This window comes from Hypomesus nipponensis, chromosome 10, assembly GCF_054491055.1.
Source record: "Hypomesus nipponensis isolate SF chromosome 10, ASM5449105v1, whole genome shotgun sequence".
Taxonomy (NCBI): Eukaryota; Metazoa; Chordata; class Actinopteri; order Osmeriformes; family Osmeridae; genus Hypomesus; species Hypomesus nipponensis.
Window position 1 is genome coordinate 10,556,839 of NC_140370.1, and position 24,922 is coordinate 10,581,760.

General features: G+C 39.5%; 3 protein-coding genes across 7 annotated transcripts in view; 2 read left to right on the forward strand and 1 right to left on the reverse strand.

The window, feature by feature from the left end:
• The first annotated feature begins 88 nt into the window (after positions 1 to 88).
• gorasp1a (golgi reassembly stacking protein 1a) lies at positions 89 to 4,824 on the forward strand. Of its 2 annotated transcripts, none has more exons than XM_084706959.1 (9): positions 89 to 476; positions 966 to 1,046; positions 1,178 to 1,381; positions 1,495 to 1,581; positions 1,697 to 1,827; positions 1,917 to 2,058; positions 2,278 to 2,395; positions 2,651 to 2,791; positions 2,998 to 4,824. In XM_084706959.1, exons 1-9 carry the CDS (start codon positions 414 to 416, stop codon positions 3,528 to 3,530), a joined length of 1,500 nt encoding a protein of 499 aa, XP_084563085.1. In that variant the 5' UTR covers positions 89 to 413; the 3' UTR covers positions 3,531 to 4,824. The 2 variants fall into 2 exon arrangements, with proteins under 2 accessions (XP_084563085.1, XP_084563083.1); XM_084706957.1 differs by having other exon boundaries at positions 91 to 476; positions 2,651 to 2,797.
• A 46-nt stretch (positions 4,825 to 4,870) lies between these two features.
• LOC146271642 (WD repeat-containing protein 48) lies at positions 4,871 to 11,673 on the reverse strand. Of its 4 annotated transcripts, none has more exons than XM_084706954.1 (19): positions 11,601 to 11,673; positions 10,639 to 10,779; positions 10,427 to 10,502; positions 10,235 to 10,317; positions 9,866 to 9,995; positions 9,611 to 9,699; positions 9,430 to 9,531; positions 9,112 to 9,336; positions 8,882 to 8,956; positions 8,540 to 8,642; positions 8,338 to 8,435; positions 8,109 to 8,216; positions 7,898 to 7,994; positions 7,698 to 7,793; positions 7,352 to 7,457; positions 7,047 to 7,134; positions 6,790 to 6,866; positions 6,427 to 6,619; positions 4,871 to 6,311 (listed from the first exon to the last, which is right to left on the reverse strand). In XM_084706954.1, exons 1-19 carry the CDS (start codon positions 11,646 to 11,648, stop codon positions 6,216 to 6,218), a joined length of 2,031 nt encoding a protein of 676 aa, XP_084563080.1. In that variant the 5' UTR covers positions 11,649 to 11,673; the 3' UTR covers positions 4,871 to 6,215. The 4 variants fall into 4 exon arrangements, with proteins under 4 accessions (XP_084563080.1, XP_084563078.1, XP_084563079.1 ...); XM_084706952.1 differs by having other exon boundaries at positions 9,824 to 9,995; XM_084706953.1 differs by having other exon boundaries at positions 10,427 to 10,505.
• Positions 11,674 to 12,647: 974 nt separating this feature from the next.
• The window catches only part of LOC146271643 (sodium channel protein type 2 subunit alpha-like), a 29,375-nt gene continuing 17,100 nt past the window's right edge, over positions 12,648 to 24,922 (forward strand). Inside the window, exons 1-8 of the mRNA XM_084707049.1 lie at positions 12,648 to 12,975; positions 17,821 to 18,127; positions 19,091 to 19,209; positions 20,424 to 20,513; positions 21,293 to 21,421; positions 22,129 to 22,220; positions 22,371 to 22,613; positions 22,720 to 22,783. Coding sequence (XP_084563175.1) covers positions 17,861 to 18,127; positions 19,091 to 19,209; positions 20,424 to 20,513; positions 21,293 to 21,421; positions 22,129 to 22,220; positions 22,371 to 22,613; positions 22,720 to 22,783 — 1,004 coding nt within the window. The 5' untranslated portion in view covers positions 12,648 to 12,975; positions 17,821 to 17,860. The remainder of the gene's footprint in view (positions 12,976 to 17,820; positions 18,128 to 19,090; positions 19,210 to 20,423; positions 20,514 to 21,292; positions 21,422 to 22,128; positions 22,221 to 22,370; positions 22,614 to 22,719; positions 22,784 to 24,922) is intronic.

Consider the following 24,922-nt stretch of genomic DNA (forward strand, 5'->3'; position numbering starts at 1 on the left):
TCTTCTTTTGTATCCAATAATCAGTCTTTCTGAACCGAGGCGTTTGTAGTGCTTCTGGTGCCTACACGTGTGCACCCGTACTTGTAGGCTACTGTGGTAACACCATGGGTGGCAAATTATTTATCATGGTAAATAGCCTATATAGATCATATTGTGCCTATTTCAGTATACCCTTTCTGAACATTTCTGTATTTAAGATCTGTATTAGACTACTGTAGGAGATTTCCCGGCTATTAAGTGACCGGTTATTGCTCGCATCACCTGGTGTTGTTCGTTGGCATCATTTTCGACTAGTCGGGACTTACGAGATAGATTGACGGGACAAGATGGCCACGAAGCATTAGGAATTCCTTAGCTACAGTCATTTACAGCCTACGCGAAATATAATTTTGATATTTTAGCATTCTTTCAATATGGGGTTGTCTCAAAGCTCAGGTGCATCGGAAGGAGGAACGGATGGATATCACGTGCATGGGGTAAATATTGAAACATCTTGACATACACTTATATTTTCGTTGGAGGGTGACATTTCCAATTGCCAAATTGCTAGCTTGCTAGCATAGGGCGAAGAAGGGCCTGCCGAAATTATGAAGTGGCAGAAGATGTCGAGTAAATTCAGTGCATAATCATGACAAATTCTTGACCTGCTTATCCTACTTACACTTAACAATGTATTTTTACAAACTAGTTAGTTTAATTGAACTGAGCATCATTTTAATGCAAGGCGCTCTCGCCACAACGAGAAAAACAGCATTCCTCATGATTTCGTGAAAGCCGCACAAAATGTATGTAACAAGCAAATTATGATACTGCTGTGACGAGCACACTTGAAGCCTATCCACGTTAGAAACCTACTTGTATATGGAATGTTTTTGTTGTTGTTTTTGCTTGTTTTCATATATGTTGTATACAACAAATGATACATTTCATCGACTATTTTTTTTATTGTGGTTCATGTGCTATAGGTTCAGGAGAATTCACCTGCAGAGAAAGCTGGTTTGAATCCCTTTTTCGACTTCATAATATCTCTGGATAATCATAGACTTGTAAGTCTGTCCGCTTACCATACTGTACCTGTTGTCATATTGGAGGCAGTGCAATGCACATAGAAAATTCAGTTGAGAAAACATAATAAATTATTTGTTTATCTACCTCAACCTCAACTTCTTTGCTGCAGAACCAGGAGAATGACCTCCTGAAGGAACTTCTGAAGGTTAACATGGAGAAGTCTGTGAAGATGGAGGTCTACAGTACAAGGACCATGATGTTGCGGGAGGTGGAGGTGGTGCCCAGCAGTATGTGGGGAGGACAGGGTCTGCTTGGGGCAAGTGTCCGCTTCTGCAGTTGGCAAGGAGCCAATGAAAACGTCTGGCATGTACTGGTGAGTTGGGGTTCATCAGACTGCTGAGGGCTTGGTGATGAGGGCTGTTAAGGTGAATTAGATAGTTCTTCTAAAATACACTGTCCCATAATAAATGGTGTTTCCACTCCTAGGATGTGGATGTGAATTCACCAGCTGCTCTGGCAGGCCTTCAACCCCACGGTGACTTTATTGTGGGAGCGGACCAGGTGTTGCAAGATGTAAGAATCTTTTTTTTCCCGTCTTATCTTCTATCTTCAAATGAAATGCTTTCATATTGTTTGAGTCTTTAACCCGTAACTCTCTGTCGTGTCATGCTGATTTGCATTTCCCCAGTCGGAAGACTTCTTCTCATTGGTTGAGGCCCATGAAGGGAAGCCCCTAAAGCTGCTGGTGTACAACACTGAGACAGACGCCTGCCGTGAGGTGGTCGTCACACCCAACTCAGCCTGGGGAGGAGAGGGCAGGTACGCCATCCTTATCAGTACATGTGTCACAGGTAGCACCATGAGCTGTCAATGCACGGGAAACTGAATGTGTGCTCTGTTGCCTGCAGTCTGGGTTGCGGCATCGGCTATGGATACTTGCATCGGATCCCAGCTCAATCCCAGCTCACGACACAGAAACAGGAAATGCCCTTTGCCCCCCCTCCTGAAAATATCGACTCCCCAGAGATGCCTACCAATGGATACACTGAGGTATGAAGCCACCTCCTTTCAGGCATCAGGTGAAACTGGCTGCTGCCTTTTGGTGCCCACAACTCACTGTGATGCGGTTTCATGTCCAGTGAAGTCCAAAAAGTAGACCCTACCGAAGATACTTGATGTCACGTGAAGGGGGTTGGACATTGTCTTGTTTTTCATTGTTTACATGAGGGAACACTCAGGTCACAAGCTTCAACTGTCTTGTCTCTTCAGGCATCCCTGGTGGCAGCCTCTGGTCAGCCCGTCCAGGATGAAGAGCTCAAAGACCTAGAGCACCTCAACCTCCAGGACAGCTGCCTGCCCCCACCCATCCAGAGAGTAATGGACCCAGGTACAATCACAGAAGTTCAGTTTCCAGTTATAGGTGAAGTAATTGATAATTTGCATAGCAAGGCAACATTATGTTAATTGGATAATACCTTGCATCTGAACACCTTCAGCATCTGTAACCATTCAAAACCTTACGTTGGCTAGCTTTTAGCTTTTTGACTGGTTGCTGCGCTGCTACTCGCTTGTTGACTTGGTTCGTGTTGTCTCCCCCAGATGGCAGTAATTGTAACGTTAGTGTTTGTGTTTGTTTTCCAAGGCTTCTCTGAATCTGAGGTGGCTATCATGAACTCTGACCCCTCGGACATGGCAGACAGGCTGGACCTGTCCGTCTCATCCATTGACATGACTAACACATCTCTGGCTGTGCATGAGGAGAAGGACATCGACAACATCTCTGGTATTGGTATGTTTCTGTTGAGGGAAGGAACATGCCATTGTATATTGCATTGTCTGGACATGTTATGTTTCACATGGTAATACATTGACTAAAACAGGATGTTAACAAATACTCATGTTAAAACAGTGTTGCTTAAGGGGAGGTGTCTGTGCAATACAGCATGTCCGTATTGTGATGCTGATTTGATGTTTCCTTCTGTTCCACAGAGGAGCTAGGGGGAAATGAGCTGCCTTTCTCACCACCTGACAAACAGATGGAGGAAGACGCTCCACAGTCAATCTCCCAGGCAGCAGTTGACCTCACGTCCCCCCTTGTTTCAGCCATCAGTTCTTCAGACACACCCACCGAGTCACCTATCCCACCGCCGGAATCCCCTGACCTGGTTAAAGAGTCAATAACCCCTCCTATTGAGTCAAATGATCCACCAACTAACCTGCCCGATGAATCCCTTGACCAAGACATGGAAGAGTCCCTTCCACCTCCTGAGCCCCCTGTCCCAGTCCCAGACCCAGACCTCCCCTCCCTACCTTCTGTCAACCTCCTCCCAGCACAGCCTATTGACCCCCCCTCCATTGATGACTCCACCAGTCAGGATATCCTGGATGGACCTGAACCTGATGTCATCAGCTCAGTTGAGGAGCCAGTAGAATCAGGGGCAGTTGAACCTGACCACCAATGCTGCCACGACGACAAAGAAATCCATCTAGACACGGAAGTAGAGGAACCCTCCCTGGAGTAGGGTGGCTGTTGGTCAGTTAGGAAACACTACAGAAAAGCTGAACTTCGACAATCAATAGGGCAATTATGAGAAAGACCTTAATCCAAGACAGGGCAAACTCACACTATTCATAATTGGCTACAAGTAAACACTACAAGTCTTCAATAGGTTCAGGTACAGTATCGAAGTAATTATGTTGTATGATGAGGTACCATGTAGGACAAATTCTAAGTAGCTTAGTTACATAGTACTATAGTTATAGCTACCTTGTATTGGGTAAAATCCAATGTTACAAGTAGTGCCAATTGCCACCATTTCCTAAACAGGCAATGTAACAGTCTTTGTAGACTGTTTAGAAAAAAAGTAGATCAAAATATTGTATTGGAATGGCCATGGAATATTTCCAAAGATTAATACATCTACATTTAAATATATTGTAAAACTACAGTTGTGGAATAACAAAGCACAGTTGCACCTTAATCTTTATGACAACAACAAGGTTTTTAACACACTGTTTACACTATCAGTGGGAGTCGCTCTAAGCACATCTTATTGCAACTGTAGCAGATTTTGATTGCTTCTTTTAATTTTAATGTCATTGTGAATCTTAGATTTTTTGTTGAAAAAAAACATTGACATAGGGAATTACCTTGCATAGTTTTATAGTACACAAACATTTTTATCTGTATTTTACTTTGCTGAAGCTATGCTGTGTTTACAAATGTGAGAGGTTGAATCAGTTTGTCTGTGATCTTATCTTTTAAGAGAAATGCAGGGCCTTCACTAGGATACAGTATATTTATTTTAAAAAGTGTAATCGTATTGGTCATTGGTTCAAGCAGGTCTGTAGCCTGCCAATGTAAAGGGCATTATTTTATAACAAATAATGATGTACCTTTGTCTCATTCCCCAATGTTACCTCGGCATATTCATTCAACTTTATCTATGCAATATGTGTAAACCAGGTTAGAAGTAGAGTTGTGACTTTGCTGTATGCTGCAGTGTGGTCATGCTTATACCATAAAAGCTGTCATGAGTTTGCATGCATTTATTTCTGTTGAGATAATAACACTGCTGTTCATTGGGTACCAGGTTAGGAATGTCTTTCTGCATGGGGATGGTTTATGGTTTCCACATTTTTATAGAGTAGACACTTGCTTGTAGGAGGAATTGGAAGTATTTTTGCTAAGAATTTATTAATGGAGAGAATGTTTTATTAAGAATGGGTGCAAAGACTGAATGTGAAATTGATTAATTTTCTCTCAATGTGAAAAGAATGACATATCACTGGAAGAAAAATAAAATTTGTTACATATGTTTTAGTATTTTTGCCAGACACAAAATGGATACATAACAGTGGAGATGTTAAACCCTTCAAATTTATTGTTTTAAGCCCCAAATGTACATAATATACCTGTAGTTACACAAACAAGGATAAATTGCAGATCTTGGATATTCCTTTACTTTTTGTCTTCAAAAAAATGGCAGAGGCTTAGAGGCTTACTCAAACTTTGCGACTGTGGAATACATGCCTTACAAATATAATCTTCCTTGAGTACAAGAAATGAATACTTCTCCAATTGCCTGCATTGTATGATTTACTTTGCTAATATCCTGAGTGAAAAAATCCTATTTTTCCAGAATCCACTGAAATTTCTATTTTAAGGGTCCAAGATATACAATACAGATACTTTATTTGAATTACTACACAAGTCATCCTGAATGTGAATATATTGATTTACTCATGATACAAGAACAGATCGAAGTGTCAACTTTTGTTCGTCATGATTAAAAATTCCTTGCCTGTCTTGTTTGCTAAGATGATACAGGTAACAGCTAACATTTTTTGGGATGAACTAGATATGGCAATGTGCACAATATTCAGTGTGTGTGGGGTGGGGGGGGTCGAATCAATCTTCCTATATTGTTAGTGTATTTTACCTTAAAACTGTACAAATGTTGTACATATATTTACAGAAAAAGAAAGATTATCTTGAATGATCGCACAACCTGCCATGGTTTTAGACTCAAATACAAGGACTCTTAAGAGACTGGTATGTCAATTAAGCTTACCAATTCATTTTAATTCAGTATTTAAACCAACCATTAATTCTCAGCAGATTTTGAGACTGTCAAACACCATTCCAGAGTAAACCAATTGCTCTGGATAGCTGTTAGGGTGTCCAGAGGCACAAGTGTAGTCCTGGGTGATACTAGAATAGTGTGGAGTGTTGGTAGAGTAAGGGCCATGTCTGGAATGTACTAGAACAAACAACCTTCAATATCCATGTGCATACAAACTCATATGGACACATACTGTACATCAGTCACTCCCAAAATAAATGCAATGAATGATATTACAAAGCAAAGCAATCAAATATGTAAAAAATAATCTATGAGTGCTAGATAGAACGTTTTGATTCAATTCTTCCATTGTACAAATCACAACTAAGTGGAAAATTGCAGGGTAGTCTTCCCTCTTGGCTGCTCCAGTCTGGTCTAGCCAGCCTCTGTGAGCGAGCCTCAGATTGATCTACATCTTCAGATGCCCACACCACAAGGAGAATCTCCCAAACGCTGACCAGACAGACAGACTCGGTCCTCAACGATTTTCCAGCTCTCTTTTGACAATAGGATTGAAGGGACTGCATGTCAATGTTAGGTGGTGATTGGCAAATGACTAAAACTTTCTTTCTGCCTTGAGTCTCACGTTGCTTTCTGTCTATAGTGAAGCGTCAAGTCCCCTCCACTCTTCCAGATAAAATGTTTAACTGTTCGCAGGTCCATGTTGGGATCTAAGACCTACAAAACAAAGGTGAAAATGTCTTACACTTATTGAAGTACTAATAAATTAAAGTGATTTAGGATAGACGAGTAGATCAGATAACATTGGGAGATGGACAATCCGAACACGCACCTGGTCCTGACACATGAGTTCAATCTTCTCCTCTGCCAGCATTGCCATATCCTCCTCTTTCTCTGTCTCTCCTGGCTTGTCATTGGCTGAGGAGCTGGTGGTCTGAGACTCGTTGTCCAGGTTGATGATTTTCTCATACACGTGCTCCATGACCTTCCTCACCTGCAGCATGTCACTAGCTGACAGGCGGTCCCTTGGGAACATGAAGTCACAATGGCTTTAGAGAGCACACCATTTCTAACATGTTGATGTTTCCAGTGGCCAGGAGAGTGAATAGCCAAACCATCCCTTGACTACTGCACATTGTATGTAGAGATTAGCTCCAAATGATGCAAACAGGACCAAGCATGATACATAACTCACTTTTTCAGGGTTTTAGCACCGGAAGAAGAATGGGGCTGGAGGTAAAATGGAATTTTGTTGAACTTAGGCATATTTTTCTGAAAAAACGAGGGAAAAGATTAGGTGCATTATGAATTAAAGATCCTAGATGTATAGATTATCTATAAATGATTGTGGTCCCCTAACCCATTACAAAGGAAGGTCTAGTAAAGTATCCAGTCAAGTAGTTAAGTTCCAAACATGTCAATACAAATAAATATTTTGTCTGAAATACTCACATCCACAGTTATGTCGATCACCCACTGTGGAACTGTCTCATTTAACAACATGGACTCAGTCTCTCCACCTGAATCCCTACATAACAGCCTTTGGAGAGAAGAAGGGCAACATCAGACATCAAACATTCGTTTTTTGTAATTAATTGAACAAAAGAAAGACATACAGCATTAAACTAACAAGGGACTGAGGAATGTTCTGTAGTGGCCCTATTAGCTGACAAAGGCATTTCTTAAAACTGCATTACAGCCTACAGTACATAAATATCAAAGACTGAACAGGGGTTGAAGTAACATGAGGTACATACCGGAATAAAGTTCTCCCTCCAGCCTCCCCAAAGATGACCGGAGTGTGAGGTGGCACCTGGAAATACCCATTTCCTTTCTGCACCCTGGTCTCCTGTTCCCCGTTCACTAAGGGAATGGGACCACTTTCAACATGAGACCCCTTTTCCAAGACTCCCATACAATGCCTCAGATAAGGCTGATCAGTAAACTGAAATGTCAACGCATGTCTCGAATGTGGACACATTGGTTGGTACCCCTTATATAATGCAATAGCTTTTAATGTTACCACTTTTCAAGAGGAATGAAGAATTATTTCAATAAGCTGTAAGGGTACCAACAAATTTGAGCATGTGTGTATCTACTCACCATGGTTGACCTCATTCTCCTCCTCATCCATGGGGTTGATATGTGTCCTAGGCCAGAACTCCAGCAGAGCCTGAAGCAGCAGTCCACCCAGGTTTACTACACACAAGAGGGGTGAAGGGTTACAAACAGCTCAGATGTATTTATTTAAGTAATTCTCCTAAAATAACAGTTATTATCCATATTAATACACCAAGTCCTACACTTGGGATCCGATCCATCCGAGCTGGAGAATCCAGCATCTTTAGCCGACACCCAGGCAGCGAAGCAATCGCTCTCATCCAACGTGATGGTCAGCATCTATCCAGAAACACACAAAGTGGCAAATAAATCAATGCGGCCGTGGAACATATCCTAAGGAAAGGTACTTTCAGATGTTTGTGCGTGCAGGAACGGTGTGTGCTTCAGACCTACCCCTGTTTTGAGATCGACAGAAAACCAGTTTGGTACGTAGACCATCTTGAAACGCTTCTTGATCTCTTCATCAAACTCAATTTTTCCCAGGTCCTCACCCTTGCAAGCCTAAAGAGATGTCCGAATGTATTATTGGTTAACTGTCTTCTCCATTCACAGTGCAATTTACTGTCTGCATTTGTGAGTACCAAATACAGAACATAATTGAACTTGTGAAACAAATCTTTACCTTCAGCACATCCCAGAAAGCCACATTGTTGTTGGTGTCTTTGGTAAGAATGTGCCTTTTGTCATTTAGTATGTGACACTGAATTATACTGGCACCTCCTGAACAAAGCAATACGGAAACTCATTAGAAGGTTAAATAATGTGAACTTTTCAGCAGTAGGAAGCAATGCTATAAAGATAGATCAAGTTAATGTGATGACTACCTTTGATGACTTGCTCAGGTTGCGTACAGAGTGGGGTGAGGGGAGTGCTGCAGTCATTGTCATAGTCCCCTGATGCTCTAAAGTTGTGCATTGCCTTCAAAGACTGAATACAATTGTTTCGGTTACCTTATTGTGTACAAACATTGTGACATGAAGTAATAAACATTGATGGAGGATTTTCTTGGTTTGAAGAACAATATGTGTGTTTAACCTTTATACTTACTACCACGCATTTTGAAAGTCTGAAAGCATGGATGACTAACTAAACAGGGTTGTAGTGTACTGTAGTCATTACTCTGACAGATCCCACTGAACTTAGAGGGGAGTTACGCGCATGCTTACCCATTTGTTCACAGATGACTTGGTGGTCGAGACCCAAATAGCAGGAGGTGGGTCTGCGGATCTGTCCAGTTCCATCTGAGGAAGAAACCAATATGAAAAGTGAGACTCATAACAGACTGCCAGGAATACAAGGGAAGTTGACGTTTAATGTCAATGTCCATTAAAATCTGTATCCACTAAACATGGTCAGCAGCACCAGCTGCAGGTCAGGGTTCAGGTTAGTTTGTTACCTTGAGGACAGGAGCCTTCTCTTCACAGATGAGCACACGAATGTCAGGGTTACGCAGGTCGGTGCAGTAGATCTTCTTGTCCCGGCCTCCAGAGTAGATGTGGGTGAAGGCCTCATTGACTTGCAGAGCCCACACACCTTCGTCATGGAAACGATAGGTGGCGATACACCTCTGCTGACCCAACGACCACAGACGGATAGTCCCATCTGAACTGCCTGACAGACACTGACGAAAAACAAAAGAGGAAAGGTTTGTAAGATACACTACGGAGCAGTCAGACCAAATGTTAAAAGGGCTCAGATTAAATCTTAAATTTACCTGAGTGCCATCTCTATTCAACAACAGCGATTTGACGTTGTCTGTGTGGCCTTTCAATTTCATCAGCTTAGCACATGTCCGAGGGTCCCATACTCTAAGAACCTAAGAGCAGACACATGTTTAAGTTGTGTCTGCCTTTTGAAGGGGGACCACAATTGAATGTCAAAGGTGAAGCTCAAACCTTTTCTGTGGAACCTGACACAATGACTGTGCCCATCTGGTTCATTGCCAGGCTGTATATGGAGTCTTTGTTCCCACTGAGAGAAGAGGCTGGCACAAACAAAACAAGTCTCAACATTCAAATCAATGTGACTTTTGGAATGTCAACAACAATAGTATATGTTTAGCTACACTACTGAACAGAAGTCACTGCTGAACCACTTTTCAATTTCACCTTGACGTGAAGAGTGTTCAAAAAGGTTGAAACAGTCCTTACTGGTGACAGTGTTGTTGGAGGCTGTCAAAGCTGTTAATGTGTTCACATCCCATAGAAAGATCTGTCGGTCCAGGCCAGCTGATGCCACCAGCTCCTTGTCTTTAGCATACGCTAAAGCTTTGACATAATCCTGTAGATCCAACATCCAAAAACCAATGTATGCCAATGGAATATCTTTGTTTAGTTTTGACCAGGATTACAGTTTTTGTATATCCAGAATTTCAAAGAGGAGGGTTTACAATTTATTACAGTTTGGAAAAGATGAACATAGATGGGTCTGATAGAATGATAGGTCTGAAAAAAGCATCTGCTAAAATGACTACATGTAAACATGTAAAAAACAAACAAATAACAATAAAGTAAGTGCACCTTGTGTGTCCGTAATGTTGACATGCAGAAGCCTTTATGGGCATTCCAGACTTTAACGGTTGTATCTGATGAAGCAGATATCACTGCAAGAGACAAAAATGTACATATGTTAAATATGTTAGTTATAATAGTTTGAATTAAATAGTAGCACTTGTATTATCCCTTAAGGACACTACTGGAAATTTAACTCACAAGTCTTTCCATTGCAACAGAGCACGATATCATTGACCCAGTCTGTATGGTGTTCCATAGAGGCAATGTATGGATCCTGCTACAATAAATACATAAGGTTAAAACAAATGGCGTCCTTCCAAAGACAATGTAGTATTACATGCATACATGCCCATCAATATTTATTTTGTTTTCACTGGATTAATTTAATTAAACGTTGTGTGAAACTCTACCTTGTGCTGGTTGACACTCCATATCCTGATGATGGAGTCCCTCCCAGCTGTGAAAAGCCGATTCAAGGCTGGGTCAAGCTGAAGAGCATTCACCCCATTGCGATTGTATTTTTCAACTTCATCTCTGATGACGTATGAAACCTGAGAACCCCCACATAAGACATTAAGAACTGATCCACAGCCCATCAAACGCCAATGTATGTTTTCTTCATTAGTGGAATATTTAAGTGTGGTTGAAGTAGGCCTAAAGGAGATAGATTCGATAATGAATTTGAGAGATAGAATGTGATCAATAAAATACCAATACCAACACTAAGTAATTACCAACCGAACAGATGTATTGGCAATTACGATTACCCATAATAGTACCCACAGTTCCATACACATTTGTATTTATCTACCATGTACGGTAGTATGGGTATTGGGACGCACCCACAGTGTTTGACACTGCTCAGAAGAGATGACAAGCATTGCGTGCTATTACAAAGCGTGTGTTTCGACTAAATAAATCATTCTCAGACCTAAATAAATAATTATGTACACTTAATTTATTAAGCTACCTAGAGCTAGCTATTAGTAACTGGTCATCCTTCTAAAACCAGAATATTCCATTTAGCGATTCCATTTCAGGGAAATGGTGTTCCCTTACAATTTTCCATAAATTACATTTGCAAATATACATACAGCTTAATGCTCAAGAAACGACTATGTAATTATGCCAAAGTCTACCCATTGGGTATGTTTTATTTTGTTTCGGGCTGCACGCTACTGCTGTAGCATTTTGTTCCAGGAATTAGACTGAGCCGCTGGGACGTCAGTAGACGATACTTGAACATGCGAGCATCCTTTTTAAATCCGGTCATCTTTGACTCTTTTTTGGGGTTATGTGTGTTGTTTCCTAGGCTATGAAGAAATGTTTGTTATTTTGTATATATAGCGTTCATAAAAGTAAAACAACGTACCTGTACTTTCCTCCGCCCAGCAGCATTCTGTCTGTGGTGAGTCGCCATCTTACATGTTGACAGTCAATCCACCTATGTCACATCCGAAAATAAGCCACACTGCTTCCCATGTGTCAACTGGGGCTTATGGGTAAATGAGTGCTACTTCTTGCAATTCACTGAAGTTGCGAATTATGTCAGGGAGAAGTATGAAAAAAAAGACATGATAATAATAATGAAAGTAAAAAAGAGAGAGAGAGAGATATTATGGGCCCATATTGTGGGTCTCCTTTTCAATATAGTTATAACATATTGCAATGTAGGCTAGAGTTATCAAGCTGGAATAGTCACAAGGTAATATTGATCCAATTAAGTAATTGACCAGCAATTTTAGACTTTTGTAGTCCAGCCTATTTTTTTAATTCCTTTAATTCCTAATTCAAACATCATATTCCTTTAGAGGGTGCTGTAGTGCAACAACTGTAACTATGGTAGCCTATCCACTTGAAGGATGAAGTAAATGCCAATTTTGAGTATCATTTTCACCTGTAGCTTGCTGGAAAAATGTTATGGTGTAAGCAGGCTACTGCCACAAATTTGACGATTTCAATCACATTTCAGGTTTTTAGGAAGGCCATAGGCTACGTCCATTTCGATTATAGGGTAGGCAAACATTTTTGTCGTTTCAACGTCCTTCGATGCATTTTATCATTAATGGGTTAAGTATTTCTTAAGGGAATCTCGTAATTGTCTTATCAAAGAGGACATTAGCTTACTGTTCCTACAGTCCCCCAAACAAAACTAAAAAGCGTATAAATCTACCAAAAGTAGGTCCTCATTAAGGAGTGAACATAAATTGAGAAAGTTTGATGGCAGTGTAGGCTACTGTAACGATAATCTGAAATGTTTGATTTTTGAATATGAGGAGATGCTCAGGTTTAATCCTCTTTTCTAGGCAAGCATCATCCTCCCTCCCCAACCCATCAATTCAAGGGCAAACGGAGAAAGGACTTTTCCCTTTCAGCGCTACGGGTTTTGGAAGCGCATGCATTTCAGGCGAGAGTGTATGGTGAGAGGTTTTGAGGCTTGTGCGCTTGGACACAAATATTACCTGGTAATGAAATGGAAGAGAACGACTACTTCTTGGAAGGATCATAGGTAGCAGTCGCACCTGAAGCAGCCAAGATGCTCAGCGCAAGGGAATTTTGGTCAACTTCGTTTTGACAGACAACTTCTGAAATTGGCACCGCAGTAATTACGCCCACATCAGTCGCCTATTTGATTGGAATATTTGTTGATGAAAATAATGGATTCCACATGTGTCTGGTTCTGCTGTCCTCAACACACTGAAGAACTTAACCCGGGAAGCTATGCCGTAAATGTCGGAGTTTCACATGTAAGTAGCTCATCCTATATTTACCTGGCCAAATTGTTATGTTGTACATACATCCATCCAACCCATTAAAAGGCAGGCTACAGGTCTTTTTTGTAGCTATGTAGGCCTCATAAAGGTACAACTTACAGTCAATAGTTCTGTCACATGTAATGGAATTGTTAAAAAGTGAAAAACGTCGCTTAATGTATTACTAGGCTAACTGTTTTTCAACCGTTGGCGTACAGGTATTTCAGTTGTGTAGTTAGGTAGGCCTATACGGCCTTTTCCCTCAAAACGTATAGTAGGCTGACAACGTTTTCATTTAATATTATGAGCTTTGCACCTCATGGGAAGATAATTAAGTCTTTATGCCCAAGGATAACCTGGTTGCTATTTTATCTCTGATCAGAGTTAAAAGAGCAACATTTCCCTCACCATTTCCTCCCATGCCATCAGAGACAGCAGGAGTAGGACTGTAGGTTTATGTCCCAGTTGTTCAGCTGGGTAGATGGTCATCGACTTGGGGATTGCACTTGTGGACATATTTTCTCCTTTGTGTTTTGAAATTCTGTATAAGGGTTCACAGCATATTATTATTATCCCAGCAAATGCATTTTCATTATTCAATGTGACATTACTGTAAGGTGCTGCATTGCAATCTTTCTGTGCGACTAGGCCTGTATGGTTGCAAGGACGCTAACCTAATGACTACTGTAATCACAGCAAAAGGTTTGGGGTTAGGAAGAATTAGGTCATACTGTAGCAACTGCTACACTACATTATTTGGCCCCATATTAAACACTGCAACACAGCAATTCACTATTCAACAGCTCTTACTGTAGTAGACCCTATAGTAGACAGATGTGTAGGCTGGTAAAGAGCCTCTCTTGGCCCACTTTGTTTACCGTGTTGCCGCATATCAGGCCACTTTGAAAAATGTGTTTGCCTGTGTTTTGTGTGAATGCCTTTTTTTTTCCATATTTGGATAAGGACCAAAGGATTTGATTATTTATTTTAGATGCAAAGAGTAGGATAGAGTAGTGCAAATAAGGAGAGGAAATAAAGAAGAAGTAAACAGCTCAGCAAGTTTTTATCAGGGTTTTAGGATCATGGCCAAAGTCAAGTCACTACAATTTAATTTTAAGGCACACAATCACTGCCTCAAGGATTCTAGAAACATAATAGGTAGTCAACCTAAATAGGCTAAATAGGCAAGAGATGTGATAAGTCTTACCACAAGGTAAAGTAAAAATTGATAAAACAAATGACCTTCTCTGAGCTTTTTATTTTCTGTAATTCATCAGGAATTTTGAGAATATTGACAAGTAGAACACATTTACTTTACATTTACATTTAGTCATTTAGCAGACGCTCTTATCGAGAGCGACTTACAGTAAGTACTGGGACAACTCCCCCGAGGAAGTAGGGTGAAGTGCCTTGCCCAAGGACACAACGTCATTTGCACGGCACGGAATCGACCCGGCAACCTTCTGATTACACACAAAATGTTCACTAATTTAAAATGGGATTAAAACCTGGCATGGTATCAAGAACACAGTATATGACAAGCAACCTAGCTAAGAAATTATTAGGAGAGATCATCTGCTTTTGTTTTGATGAGACAGACATTGTTTACTCTGGATTAGTTTGGCCTGAGCTAACCCTGTCTTTTTAATGACCACTGGGTTTAAGAGCAATTTGTTTACAACTTAAATTGGAAAAGCCCAATATACAATCAACAACTTTACTTATTCTGTGCACTAGCACTTAACCTCTTTATAGGTATTTCAACCCTCTCACTGAATATGTTTATGAATTTAACTTTCTCTGAAATGACAACACTCTCATCATGTATGTAAATATAAAAATGTATGGGGAAAGATTTTAATCATATGTTGTTTTTGCGTGTGCAGAGCCTATCATCAGATTAAGACGATTAACAGAATCTCCAGACTTCCATGAACTGCCCTGTAGTCAGAGTGACCCAGTATCGGAGCTGGGCACATTCACACATACATCATATGACACTTGTATATATGGATGGCTAGATAGATATTTTGTATTTATTGTGGCAGTCAGCTACAGTAATATATTCTCTACTAACCTATACAACTTATTGCAAAGGGGAATACACAGCTGTATGTAAGAGCTTAAATGTGTTTAGCATAGAGATTATCTGTATACCAAGATGCTGCTGACCCTTAGGCCAAAATTATTTAGGAGGTTTAGAAATGTGCTTTGGTATCATTGTGGTGGATGCATTGACAGACTTGAAATCTGTGGGCTGCTTTAGTCTCAAATCAAGAGGCCATTCTTCTGAAAAGATAACAAATCTGTAAAAAAAATGTATATATATATATGTGTATATATATATATATATATATATATATATACAAAAACAAGTAAAACATTTCTAAATTACTCATCTGTAGCTCGTTCACTTAAGATCCAATACCGTTTTTAAGTAGATTGGTGTATAAAATACAGTAGAATGACAGTGCCACAGTAGACATTGATGGGGAGGCTGTTAGCCCTCTGCTCCTGTCTACTTTGAATCTAATTATGATAATTATTTGCAAAGAGACTGTATCACATCTGGCTGTCATGAGAAGGACATTTCATTTAACTAAGATACTTTTTTTTCTCTACGCTGTGTAATGGTTTTACACCATTTCCTCCATTCTATAAGCCAACTCCAAAATGGAGATGACCCTCCTTTTCTCTGTGTTTTTTCACAGTAGATTTTGTGAACTTATGTTAAAATAGTAGGGTTAGTTGCCTTTGGTTTGAAGACAAAGATATCAAACGCTGGTTCCATTGATGACAACAATTTCAGTTTGAAATCTAAAAACTAGACATCTATCATTGAGTGTGGACTAAGTCCCACCCTTAACTCACAGATCCATATGAATGGAAGCATTGTGCGGTATAACAAGGCTTTTGTCAGGGAAAAATAAGACCTTTACTTTCAACCTCTACTTACTGTCTTTCTGAACCTATTCAAGCTGTAATCAAATAGGTAACTCACAGAATTCAGTGCAGGTTAAATCAGTTGATTAGGTAGAGATAAACCTTTGTCAATTCAAGATCAATTGGAAGCAGATGGACCATGCTTGGTGCGAAGTAGACTTTCTTTAACGTGTACATTTTAGACTGACGACTTTTATACCCATCAGGGAAATTTAGTATTCATTGAGAAGGAATCATGTATGACCTCACTGTGCTATACCACCACAAAATTATATATTGATTCCTGCAGTACTGTAAGAAAAAACTCGCTTAGTCATTCCACCTGGAATGTAGACATTAGTCACTGTACTGTCAGTTATTCCACAACATGAATTCTTTATTCAATACTATACTGTACAGTACAATACAATACAATATAGATCTACACATTTGGATGTATTTTATCATAGTCCCTTCAATGTCAAATTGACCTGACCTGAATTCTATCGATGAGATAATTTTCCCATCTTATTTTTCTGAAACGTAACCCATCATGTATGTCTCCACACAGCTGTAGAGTATTCTTAGTTGCAGGACCCTGTAGTTTCATCAGTTCAGAATCAACAAGCTTAACTAAGTGAAGACAAGTGCCACCCATTCTCAATCTCTGACCAGAACCAGTGAAAATGTCAGTTTGGGGCGATGCTTTTGGACTTAATCCCTCTGACTGAGAATGGTTGGCCTACTTTGAAAGAAACGGTTGGGTAACAAGAAGTGGGCCTTGGCCAGTGGTAATAAACTTATAGTCGTCCCGCATAGTCTTTAGAGTTCCCTATGCAACCTCCAACGAGGACGTTTTAACCAATCTGGATTTTGGCTTTGACTTTAGACAACACATTTAGGTATGATGGCCAAAATAGAGAATGTGAGAAAGTTGTCCTAAATAGGACATCAGCAAGTATGGATGAAAATTCCCTTGATATTATTTGCCAAATTGTATATTAAGAAGCTTGTAATGACAACTGTTTATTTTCTTCAATATCATTGTCTGATTGTAAAAACTCCACTGTCAGAGTATGTTGCAGGCTTGCAGTGCACCTTGAAATAATCAACACATTTTAAATCATGTGTATATAGTTCAGCAGCACTTTTATAGTCATACCAACTGTTATAATACATTCTAAGTGATGGCTAGGATGTACTGGTTGGGGATGGGGGAAATGCTTATTACAGGAAATTACAACTTGGAAGCCCCCATTATTCATAAGAGTTGTTAAACAACGTGGACCAAATCTATACATCCTTGTGCTACAGCTACTGTGGTTGTGTATTGATGAATTATGTAATTTCTGTGATCAGCCTTTAAGCTCCTACATTTGTGCACTTGAAGACTCATCTTAATGTAACACGACATGCAGGCAGCCCAGTGTAGTTTCAGAGCCCCCACAGTCTGTTAAAACTGGACTGGGTCAGAAAATCCTTTAGGGAAATCAACTCTTGAGAGCACAGACTGCTCCCATAATGCCCTTTTATCTCGAACATTTACACTCATCTAAAGGAGTCTACAGGGACAACAGTTGGATCATGAACTCAGGATGACCGTGTGTGTCCACTAACAATGGAGTTTAATCATATGCATGATGGTGGTAGTGTTTCCAATGTTATTTGGTACTTCAATTTACCATAAATACTAAATAATTAGCATAAATCTTAATTCCCACGCTGATTCCTTGATTTAACAAGGATCAATCTTTTGATTTTTGGTTATTTACCTGATTATAAGTTGGGGCATATTGATATGGACATGTCTGGTGAAACTATCGACTACTATTTACTGCTGTATATAACAGAACCATGCAGACGGCGACATTAACACAGCCCCCTTTCCTCCTCTTTTCTTGACTACCTCACTTGCAGCTGTAAGTAAATTCTTGTACAGGAGAATCAGGATGAAAAGATGGCAGCCATGCTGTTACCAACGGGTCCTGATGGCTTGCGCCAGTTCACTCGCGATTCCCTGGCTGCCATTGAGCAGCGGATTGCGGAGGAGCAGGCCAAGAACGCCAAGGATTACCAGGAGGATCTGGGGAATGTGGAGCTGCCCAAGCCCAGGGCTGACCTGGAGGCCGGCAAGCAGCTTCCACGCATCTTTGGTGACATTCCAGCAGGACTTGTTGGGGTTCCTTTGGATGACATTGACCCTTTTTACTTCAAAAACCAGAGGGTGAGATTTGTATGAGTGTTAAATCAATGGGTGGACATCATGTTTAATTTTCAAGGAGAGATGAACTGTTCAAATAACTCACAGTTTCATAACTGAAACATCTATACACTTACACTACAAGGCAATGCTTAATTGTATTAGTTGCACCCATGCATGACCATAGGAGACATACATTTTAATAAATAGATAATAGATAGGAATTATTGTTAATGGTCGGCATATTAACATTACTTAATTTCCTGGTAGTTGCGCTGTCTGTAATTTCTAGATAAACTGTTTGGCATTCAACAAAAAAAAAAGAAGCATTTTCCAAGAACATTAAATGTGAACCGTGCAACTCTGTCAGTGCTGGTGCGGGGGGTTGGGGGGGGGTCAAAGTGGCATTTTGGACCAGTTAGCTAACTGTGATGGGCACCGTGCAAGAGCACCTTTTTAGGCCTCTTAGTGAAGCCCTGAAATGGGATTAACAAGTTTCGATTTGCAGACTGTAGATCAGGCCTCTGTCCATTAACCGAGTGCTTATGGAGGAGAGATAGAAAAAGGATGCGGCAGTCATTTTCAGGGTCTCTTTGTTTTGGCAAGTGATATGTTGCTGGATGGGGGGATTAACCAAAGACCAATAAATATTTAAATAAATGCCACATCTGTTCAGTAAAGGTTCAGCCCGCTTTGGAGTTGCCTCCATTATCTGAACTGCCCCTTTCTGCTCACAATGGTCCACTGCCTTCTTGGACGACAGCAGCTTGGTGGAGGTGAACATTTATGGGAGACCCAATCAGAGCTTGGCAGCAGTTAACTGTCCCCACCACCTACAATAATCTTTTGTTGACATCTGTCTCAGAAATGTACCAAAAATTCTCATGCATTTCATCCATTGATTCAAATAACAGTTGTAATTTCTGCAGATTAAACAGCACATATTCTTGTTGCTAATTTGACATTCTGTTTGTCTTCTGCCCCCAGACCTTTATAGTACTTAACAAAGGGAAGGCCATCTTCCGATTCAGTGCCACGTCTGCGATTTACATATTTACCCCTTTTCACCTCATCAGAAGAATCTCTATAAGAGTCTTAGTCCATTCATATCCTTTCCAATTCTGTTTGTTTGTTTGTGGCTGACATGTTGTGTCAGAGACTTTAGTTGTAACAAAAACAATACTCAATGAATGATGTAATGTCATGGTCACATGATATTTTATGTACAGGAGTTATGTCATTGTAAGCCAGCTAGGTTGACCTACCTTTCTCAAAATTGTTATGTTCATCTATGTTAAATTGGTGATGTACTTCATTCTTTATGGAAATAGGGATAACGGAATTGTTTTAACAAATATCTGTAAAATGTTTGAATGGAACTCGTGAAGGAACACCTGCCAGATACCGATAGGTATTTACATTTATACATTTAAACATTCTGTATTAAGGCACTTTAATCAGTACTGTGTACCATTAACACTTTGATTATCTACTATATATTCTATACAGATTTACAAAACGGTATTTCATTTTTAAGACAAGTTGAAAAACGTTAACTAGTTGTTAACTACCTTGTGCATTCAAAAACCACACTCTGCACCCTAAATTGTAAAATAAGCCAATTTATAATATTTACAGATTCCCTGTAGGATTCTATTGGATTTTTTCATAGTCCCATTTTTGAAACAGCTTTGTAATGTTCCTCTCTGGCATCGGAAACCAAATCCCCTGATATCCCTCTTTTAATCTCCGAAATGAAATAAGAGCAAGGAGATTTCACGTCATGTGATGGCTGCCTATTAGTTCTCAGACAGTCTGCCCGTCCTTTGCATGCATGAGTGAATCTCTCTAGCTGTCCTCTACCGAATGATGGATTCCAAACATCAGTTTAAAGCTGCTGTTGGTACAATTATAGTACCTCTGCAATCCCAGCACATGTATGGGATGTATGAATTATTATTATTATAAACAATTATTTTATTGCAGAAAATAATAATGGTATGGTACTGTTACTTTTGCACAGCATCAGACAAAATGTTATCATGTTTCTGGTTGATGTGCAGGATCCCTTGCATGTTACCATATGCCAAGTTACCTTGGCATTAAAGCCGTTCATATTGATTAAATAATTAACATAGTGACTAGAATCCATAGTGGCCAGCAATTTTACATGGTTTATTTCCTAGGATTATTTTATTTAAGTAATGCTGCCTAAGCAAGGATTTTTGCTTTCTAGTTATCATTATAACATGTTATTAGTTCTGTTGATGCTTACTGTATATGTTGAGACATAACATAATTTCCTTAACAGTCTTTTCACATTGTTTAGCCTCTTTATAATGTGCACTATTTTGACCAACTGCTGTTTTATGGCAATGTCTGATCCGGCCCCATGGACCAAGTACTTGGAGTAAGTATATTGTACATTAAGCCTACCGTTAGTGTATCCTTCCCAATCATGTTAAGAATTTCAACTGTTCCAAAATGTTTCCAATGTTAAGCTTGACCAGGGTTTGTTGCTTTGTGAATTCTGATGGTGAGTAAGATGACAGGTTGAGTAAGTACTTCAAGCATGTGATTTTTTCTGAACTTGGAATGGCAAAATGGAATGAATGATAATAAGGCATGTGGTATGGCCTGATGTCAGTAGCTTGAACCTTGTTTGTACACTTGTAGTTTGTGTTTTGAACTACATACAAGTTATAAGCAGGAATGTCCCATGCTCACCCCCAGTTTGAATAATCAAAATGTGTTTGAATATCAATTTGAATGTTAGGAAAAGTAAGTTTTAAGTTAAAAAAAACTTTGTAATAACTTTCATTGATTATAGTTTTGTATAGTTTTGTAATATGTTGATTAAAAAAAGTATCAGTTAATCAGTAAACAAAATACTTGTTCAACATGGGTATAGTATAAGGTACTATAGCAGAAGTTTATTTATATAGTTAATTCTTATAAGCTAATGAAAGTTATTACAAACATTTCAGGAACTGATTGCAAACAAGCACATGTGCTTGTCATGCTTGCTCATAATTCATTCTTAATTTTACATACTTTTACTTGGCTCTCTTTCAATTTGCTTTTGACTAAGGAGCATGCTGGTTAACTAAAACAACCCTTACAATGTACATTCTTTTCATTAAGTTTTTTGCTATTGCCTTCTCATTTATGCCTGTTTTTGTCTTCAAGGTACACATTCACTGGTATATACACGTTTGAGTCACTACTAAAGATATTTGCAAGAGGATTCTGTGTAGGACCGTTCACCTTCCTAAGAGACCCATGGAACTGGCTGGATTTCAGTGTCATCGTCATGGCGTGAGTCACTCTTCACACCTCTCGTATGATTTTAGTCTCTTCAGTGATTTAAGAGAGGAGCTTATGGCAAACGTTTTAAGTTCTAGAAGGATCGTGCGCAGTTGGTGATACGTCTTTTCATCTCTCATTTCCAGTCAGAATCTGGTCAGATATTCAGTATACTTTTCTTCCACCAAATTGCTTTGTTTGTTTTCTTACTGATCTTTCAAATCATCATATGTACTACAGTCCCTTATGTTTTATGGTGTAGTGCAGCATGACCTATTGCATAAACTTGTGGAGGTCATACATCTTTGTGTCGTGACTCATTGTGCAGGTACGAGATTACAGGTGACCTATTTACATTATGTAGCCTCATCCTCTCATGTCAATGGGGATGAGATGGCAATTTGACAACCAATCAGGTAGAATTGGGGAGCTTCACTTCATAATCCTACTGTACAGTAGCTGTATAGCAGTTGACTTACTGCGCGTGAAAATGTATTGTTGATGTTTCCTCTGTTAGTAGGCCACATATGCACTGAATAAATGCTTTAGTTGTTATCTGTGGGAGGTTCTGTACAAGAGTTTCACTTTACTGTTTTGTCATTTTCAACATTAATGTTCCATGTTACTTTTTATTTATATATTTTTTTTACCCTTCACAAATATCTGATGTTTTAGAATCTGCTGATCATTTTCCTCTCTTTACTTCTATATTTTTCTAGATACGTGACTGAGTTTGTGGACCTTGGCAATGTGTCTGCGTTAAGAACTTTCAGAGTACTCCGTGCTCTGAAAACCATCTCAGTCATCCCAGGTATGGGTGAAAACAAACGATTAACTTTCATGATGTAACCGGAATATTTTAACTTGTAGTCTCGTAGAGCACTTTCCAGGCTCAAGCTTTTAAAGAATCATCTTTTGGGTATATGAGGATGTATATTTAACTACTAAATGTCTCCTCCAGGCCTGAAGACCATCGTTGGCGCTCTGATCCAGTCAGTGAAGAAGCTGGCCGACGTGATGATCCTGACCGTGTTCTGTCTGAGTGTGTTCGCCCTCATTGGCCTGCAGCTCTTCATGGGGATCCTGCGTCAGAAGTGTATCCGCAGCACGGCCCACTGTGTCAACTCCACCTTCAACCCCAATGACACTTTTGTCTGCAACAACAGGACTTGGAACTCCATGCTGGATTTTGTTACCAATGAGGGTGCGCCCACACACCACATCACTGTTCTTACTGTGTTTTTATGAGAGAGGTGGAAAAGTAAAATATTGTGTTTTTATGTTTTATTTGACTTTTCTCTGCTTTTCAGATAATTTCTACAAAGTTGTGGGAGCAAAGGATGCCTTAATATGTGGATATGGAAATGATGCAGGGTAAGTGAGTTGATTTCTTCACAACTGGATTGTCTGTGCTTGTATTGTATACAATACATGAGTTTTGGGACGTTGTTTAGCTTTAAATAGTTTATGACCGTGAAATGTATAGTTGCATGTTTACCTCATATACACTAAATAACAAATTAAAATGTTCTATTGCAGTAGAAAGCACCAATACCACTAATATTCTCAAAACTCGATTCTGTTCTATTTTGTGGCTGTTGTTTTACTGTAACTAAGAGAGAGGTTATAATGTGGTGTGTCCCAACACAATCCATCCAGTGTTGGTGTCGCGTGTGAGAGGCATCACACAAGATGGCATGTGGTTCATTTAATCGCCCGGCTTCAATTGGAACCCTTTACATGTCAAATATACAGCTGCCAGCTGGATAGATGGGCTTGGGATTTCATCATTTCATAAGCTCTATAACACAATTAGGTTTAGCAAACCAGACAGATCCCTTTTCTGTATTTTCTTTCTTGGATACTAAAGCTTTGAGGAAACCATTCAGGTCATATAGATTCAGCAGTTTTTTTTTTTACTGTGTAAAAAGCAAAGCTTTAATTGGAAATAACATCTGTAAATAATGTCAAATGTGTGTGTGTACGATGCATACATGACATTTTGTCTTAGAGGACGTGGACCTTGTTCCCAATCACAGGTCCAGTGTGAAACCATCCAAATCAGGCTACTCAGCCCACTCTCCTCCTAAGCCATTAAATCCCAATGATTTTCTAACAGCAGAACGCCAGGACTAGTTCAAGGGTTATGTTGAACTAAGTACCCATCTGTATGAAATTAGAAATCCCAGGATTTTCAGCAAATAGGTCCAGATTCTTGTTAACTGTAGGATCATTAAAACTAGTTAGAACATAATTGTGAACAAATATAACCCAGTGTCCCAGGGACTGTTTCTATTCATGTCCCCTCAAAAGAAAGCGTGGGGGCTTTGTTTTCTAAAAGAACATTGTGATTCAAAAATGTGAGGACATTGATAAACTGGGATGATAAAGATAATAAGGTCCTTCTGTGCGACTAGCTCCATTTTTCACTGCATGTTGTTGCAGGATGGTTGTAAAGGGTCATACTTCCATTCTGAGGAGTGGTTTAACCCCAAACACAAGAGAGCACAGACCCACAAGTAGGATTTCCTCACTAGTAGATTCACTTCTGAGCCATTTTAATCTCTTTTTTCAGTCTCTAATGGGTTTGATAATGGCCGTTTGGACTATAACAGAACAATCTGGATTAGACCTCTTTCTTTCTCATTTAATTTGAAAACTGGACCACCATAGCAAAGAGCACATTTGTTTTCTATAATTTTAATTTTATTTTTTATGAAAATCATGTAAAAGATGCAGGTTAATTGCAGAGTTTTGTAGTGTTGGCAGTTTCTGGGCAAAATTCTATATATGCTGATGGAATGATCTTAACTTGACATTGGATACAAGACTTTACTGTGAACCAGTAAAAAGAGAGCATGTAAAACACAGAGAATGTTTAATCTTTTGAGTGTGTTCCACCAAATAATCCCCACATACATTTCCAATTTAAATCTTTAAGTAATTTATTTTCACACACACACACTTCACATTTTCAAGTTTTTTAATTGTAAGTGAGTTTTTTCTACATGTAACTGAGCTTTGTCGAACATCATGCCTAATGTAGTTTTTAAAGACTTTGCTTATCCTCCAGCACACTTTACTCCTGGCTGACACAAGAGTCACAGGCAGACATTTTAAACTTTTGCCTTACACCAGCTATACTCGGGTTAAATCCAAAAATCGCTCCATGAGCCTGACATATGCATATGCTATTTTGGTGCCATGTTACTTTACATTTACCATACACATTTTGAGTGTTTACAGCAGTATTTCTACAGATTCTTTACCACAAAAAAATGGGAAAGCTCAACACAAGATTGAGCAATATTGCTGGATTTATTTGGATTAATCTGTTGGATTTAGTAGAAAGCTGTTGTTTTGCCTCTTGAGTTGTAATGTTTTTTTGTCACTCTAAACTATGCCTTAAGAGTTTCAAATGTGAGCATAGCAGCCAGTTATCCACTGCCAAAGGTATTGGAGCTCAGCTATGATGAAGTGTCTGGAGATTGCTTCCACAGCTAGGGAGGGACT

What these genes read in the sequence shown, in the direction of transcription:
- gorasp1a (XM_084706957.1), top strand. Translation starts at nt 414, where the DNA reads ATGGGGTTGTCTCAAAGCTCAGGTGCATCGGAAGGAGGAACGGATGGA. An exon ending in AAAACGTCTGGCATGTACTG is followed by an intron (nt 1,382 to 1,494) that starts GTGAGTTGGGGT and finishes TTCCACTCCTAG; the next exon opens with GATGTGGATGTGAATTCACC. An exon ending in CGGACCAGGTGTTGCAAGAT is followed by an intron (nt 1,582 to 1,696) that starts GTAAGAATCTTT and finishes GCATTTCCCCAG; the next exon opens with TCGGAAGACTTCTTCTCATT.
- LOC146271642 (XM_084706951.1), bottom strand. Translation starts at nt 11,648, where the DNA reads ATGGCGACTCACCACAGACAGAATGCTGCTGGGCGGAGGAAAGTACAG. An exon ending in GGAGTGTCAACCAGCACAAG is followed by an intron (nt 10,506 to 10,638) that starts GTAGAGTTTCAC and finishes TATTTATTGTAG; the next exon opens with CAGGATCCATACATTGCCTC. An exon ending in CTGTCGATCTCAAAACAGGG is followed by an intron (nt 7,995 to 8,108) that starts GTAGGTCTGAAG and finishes GTTTCTGGATAG; the next exon opens with ATGCTGACCATCACGTTGGA.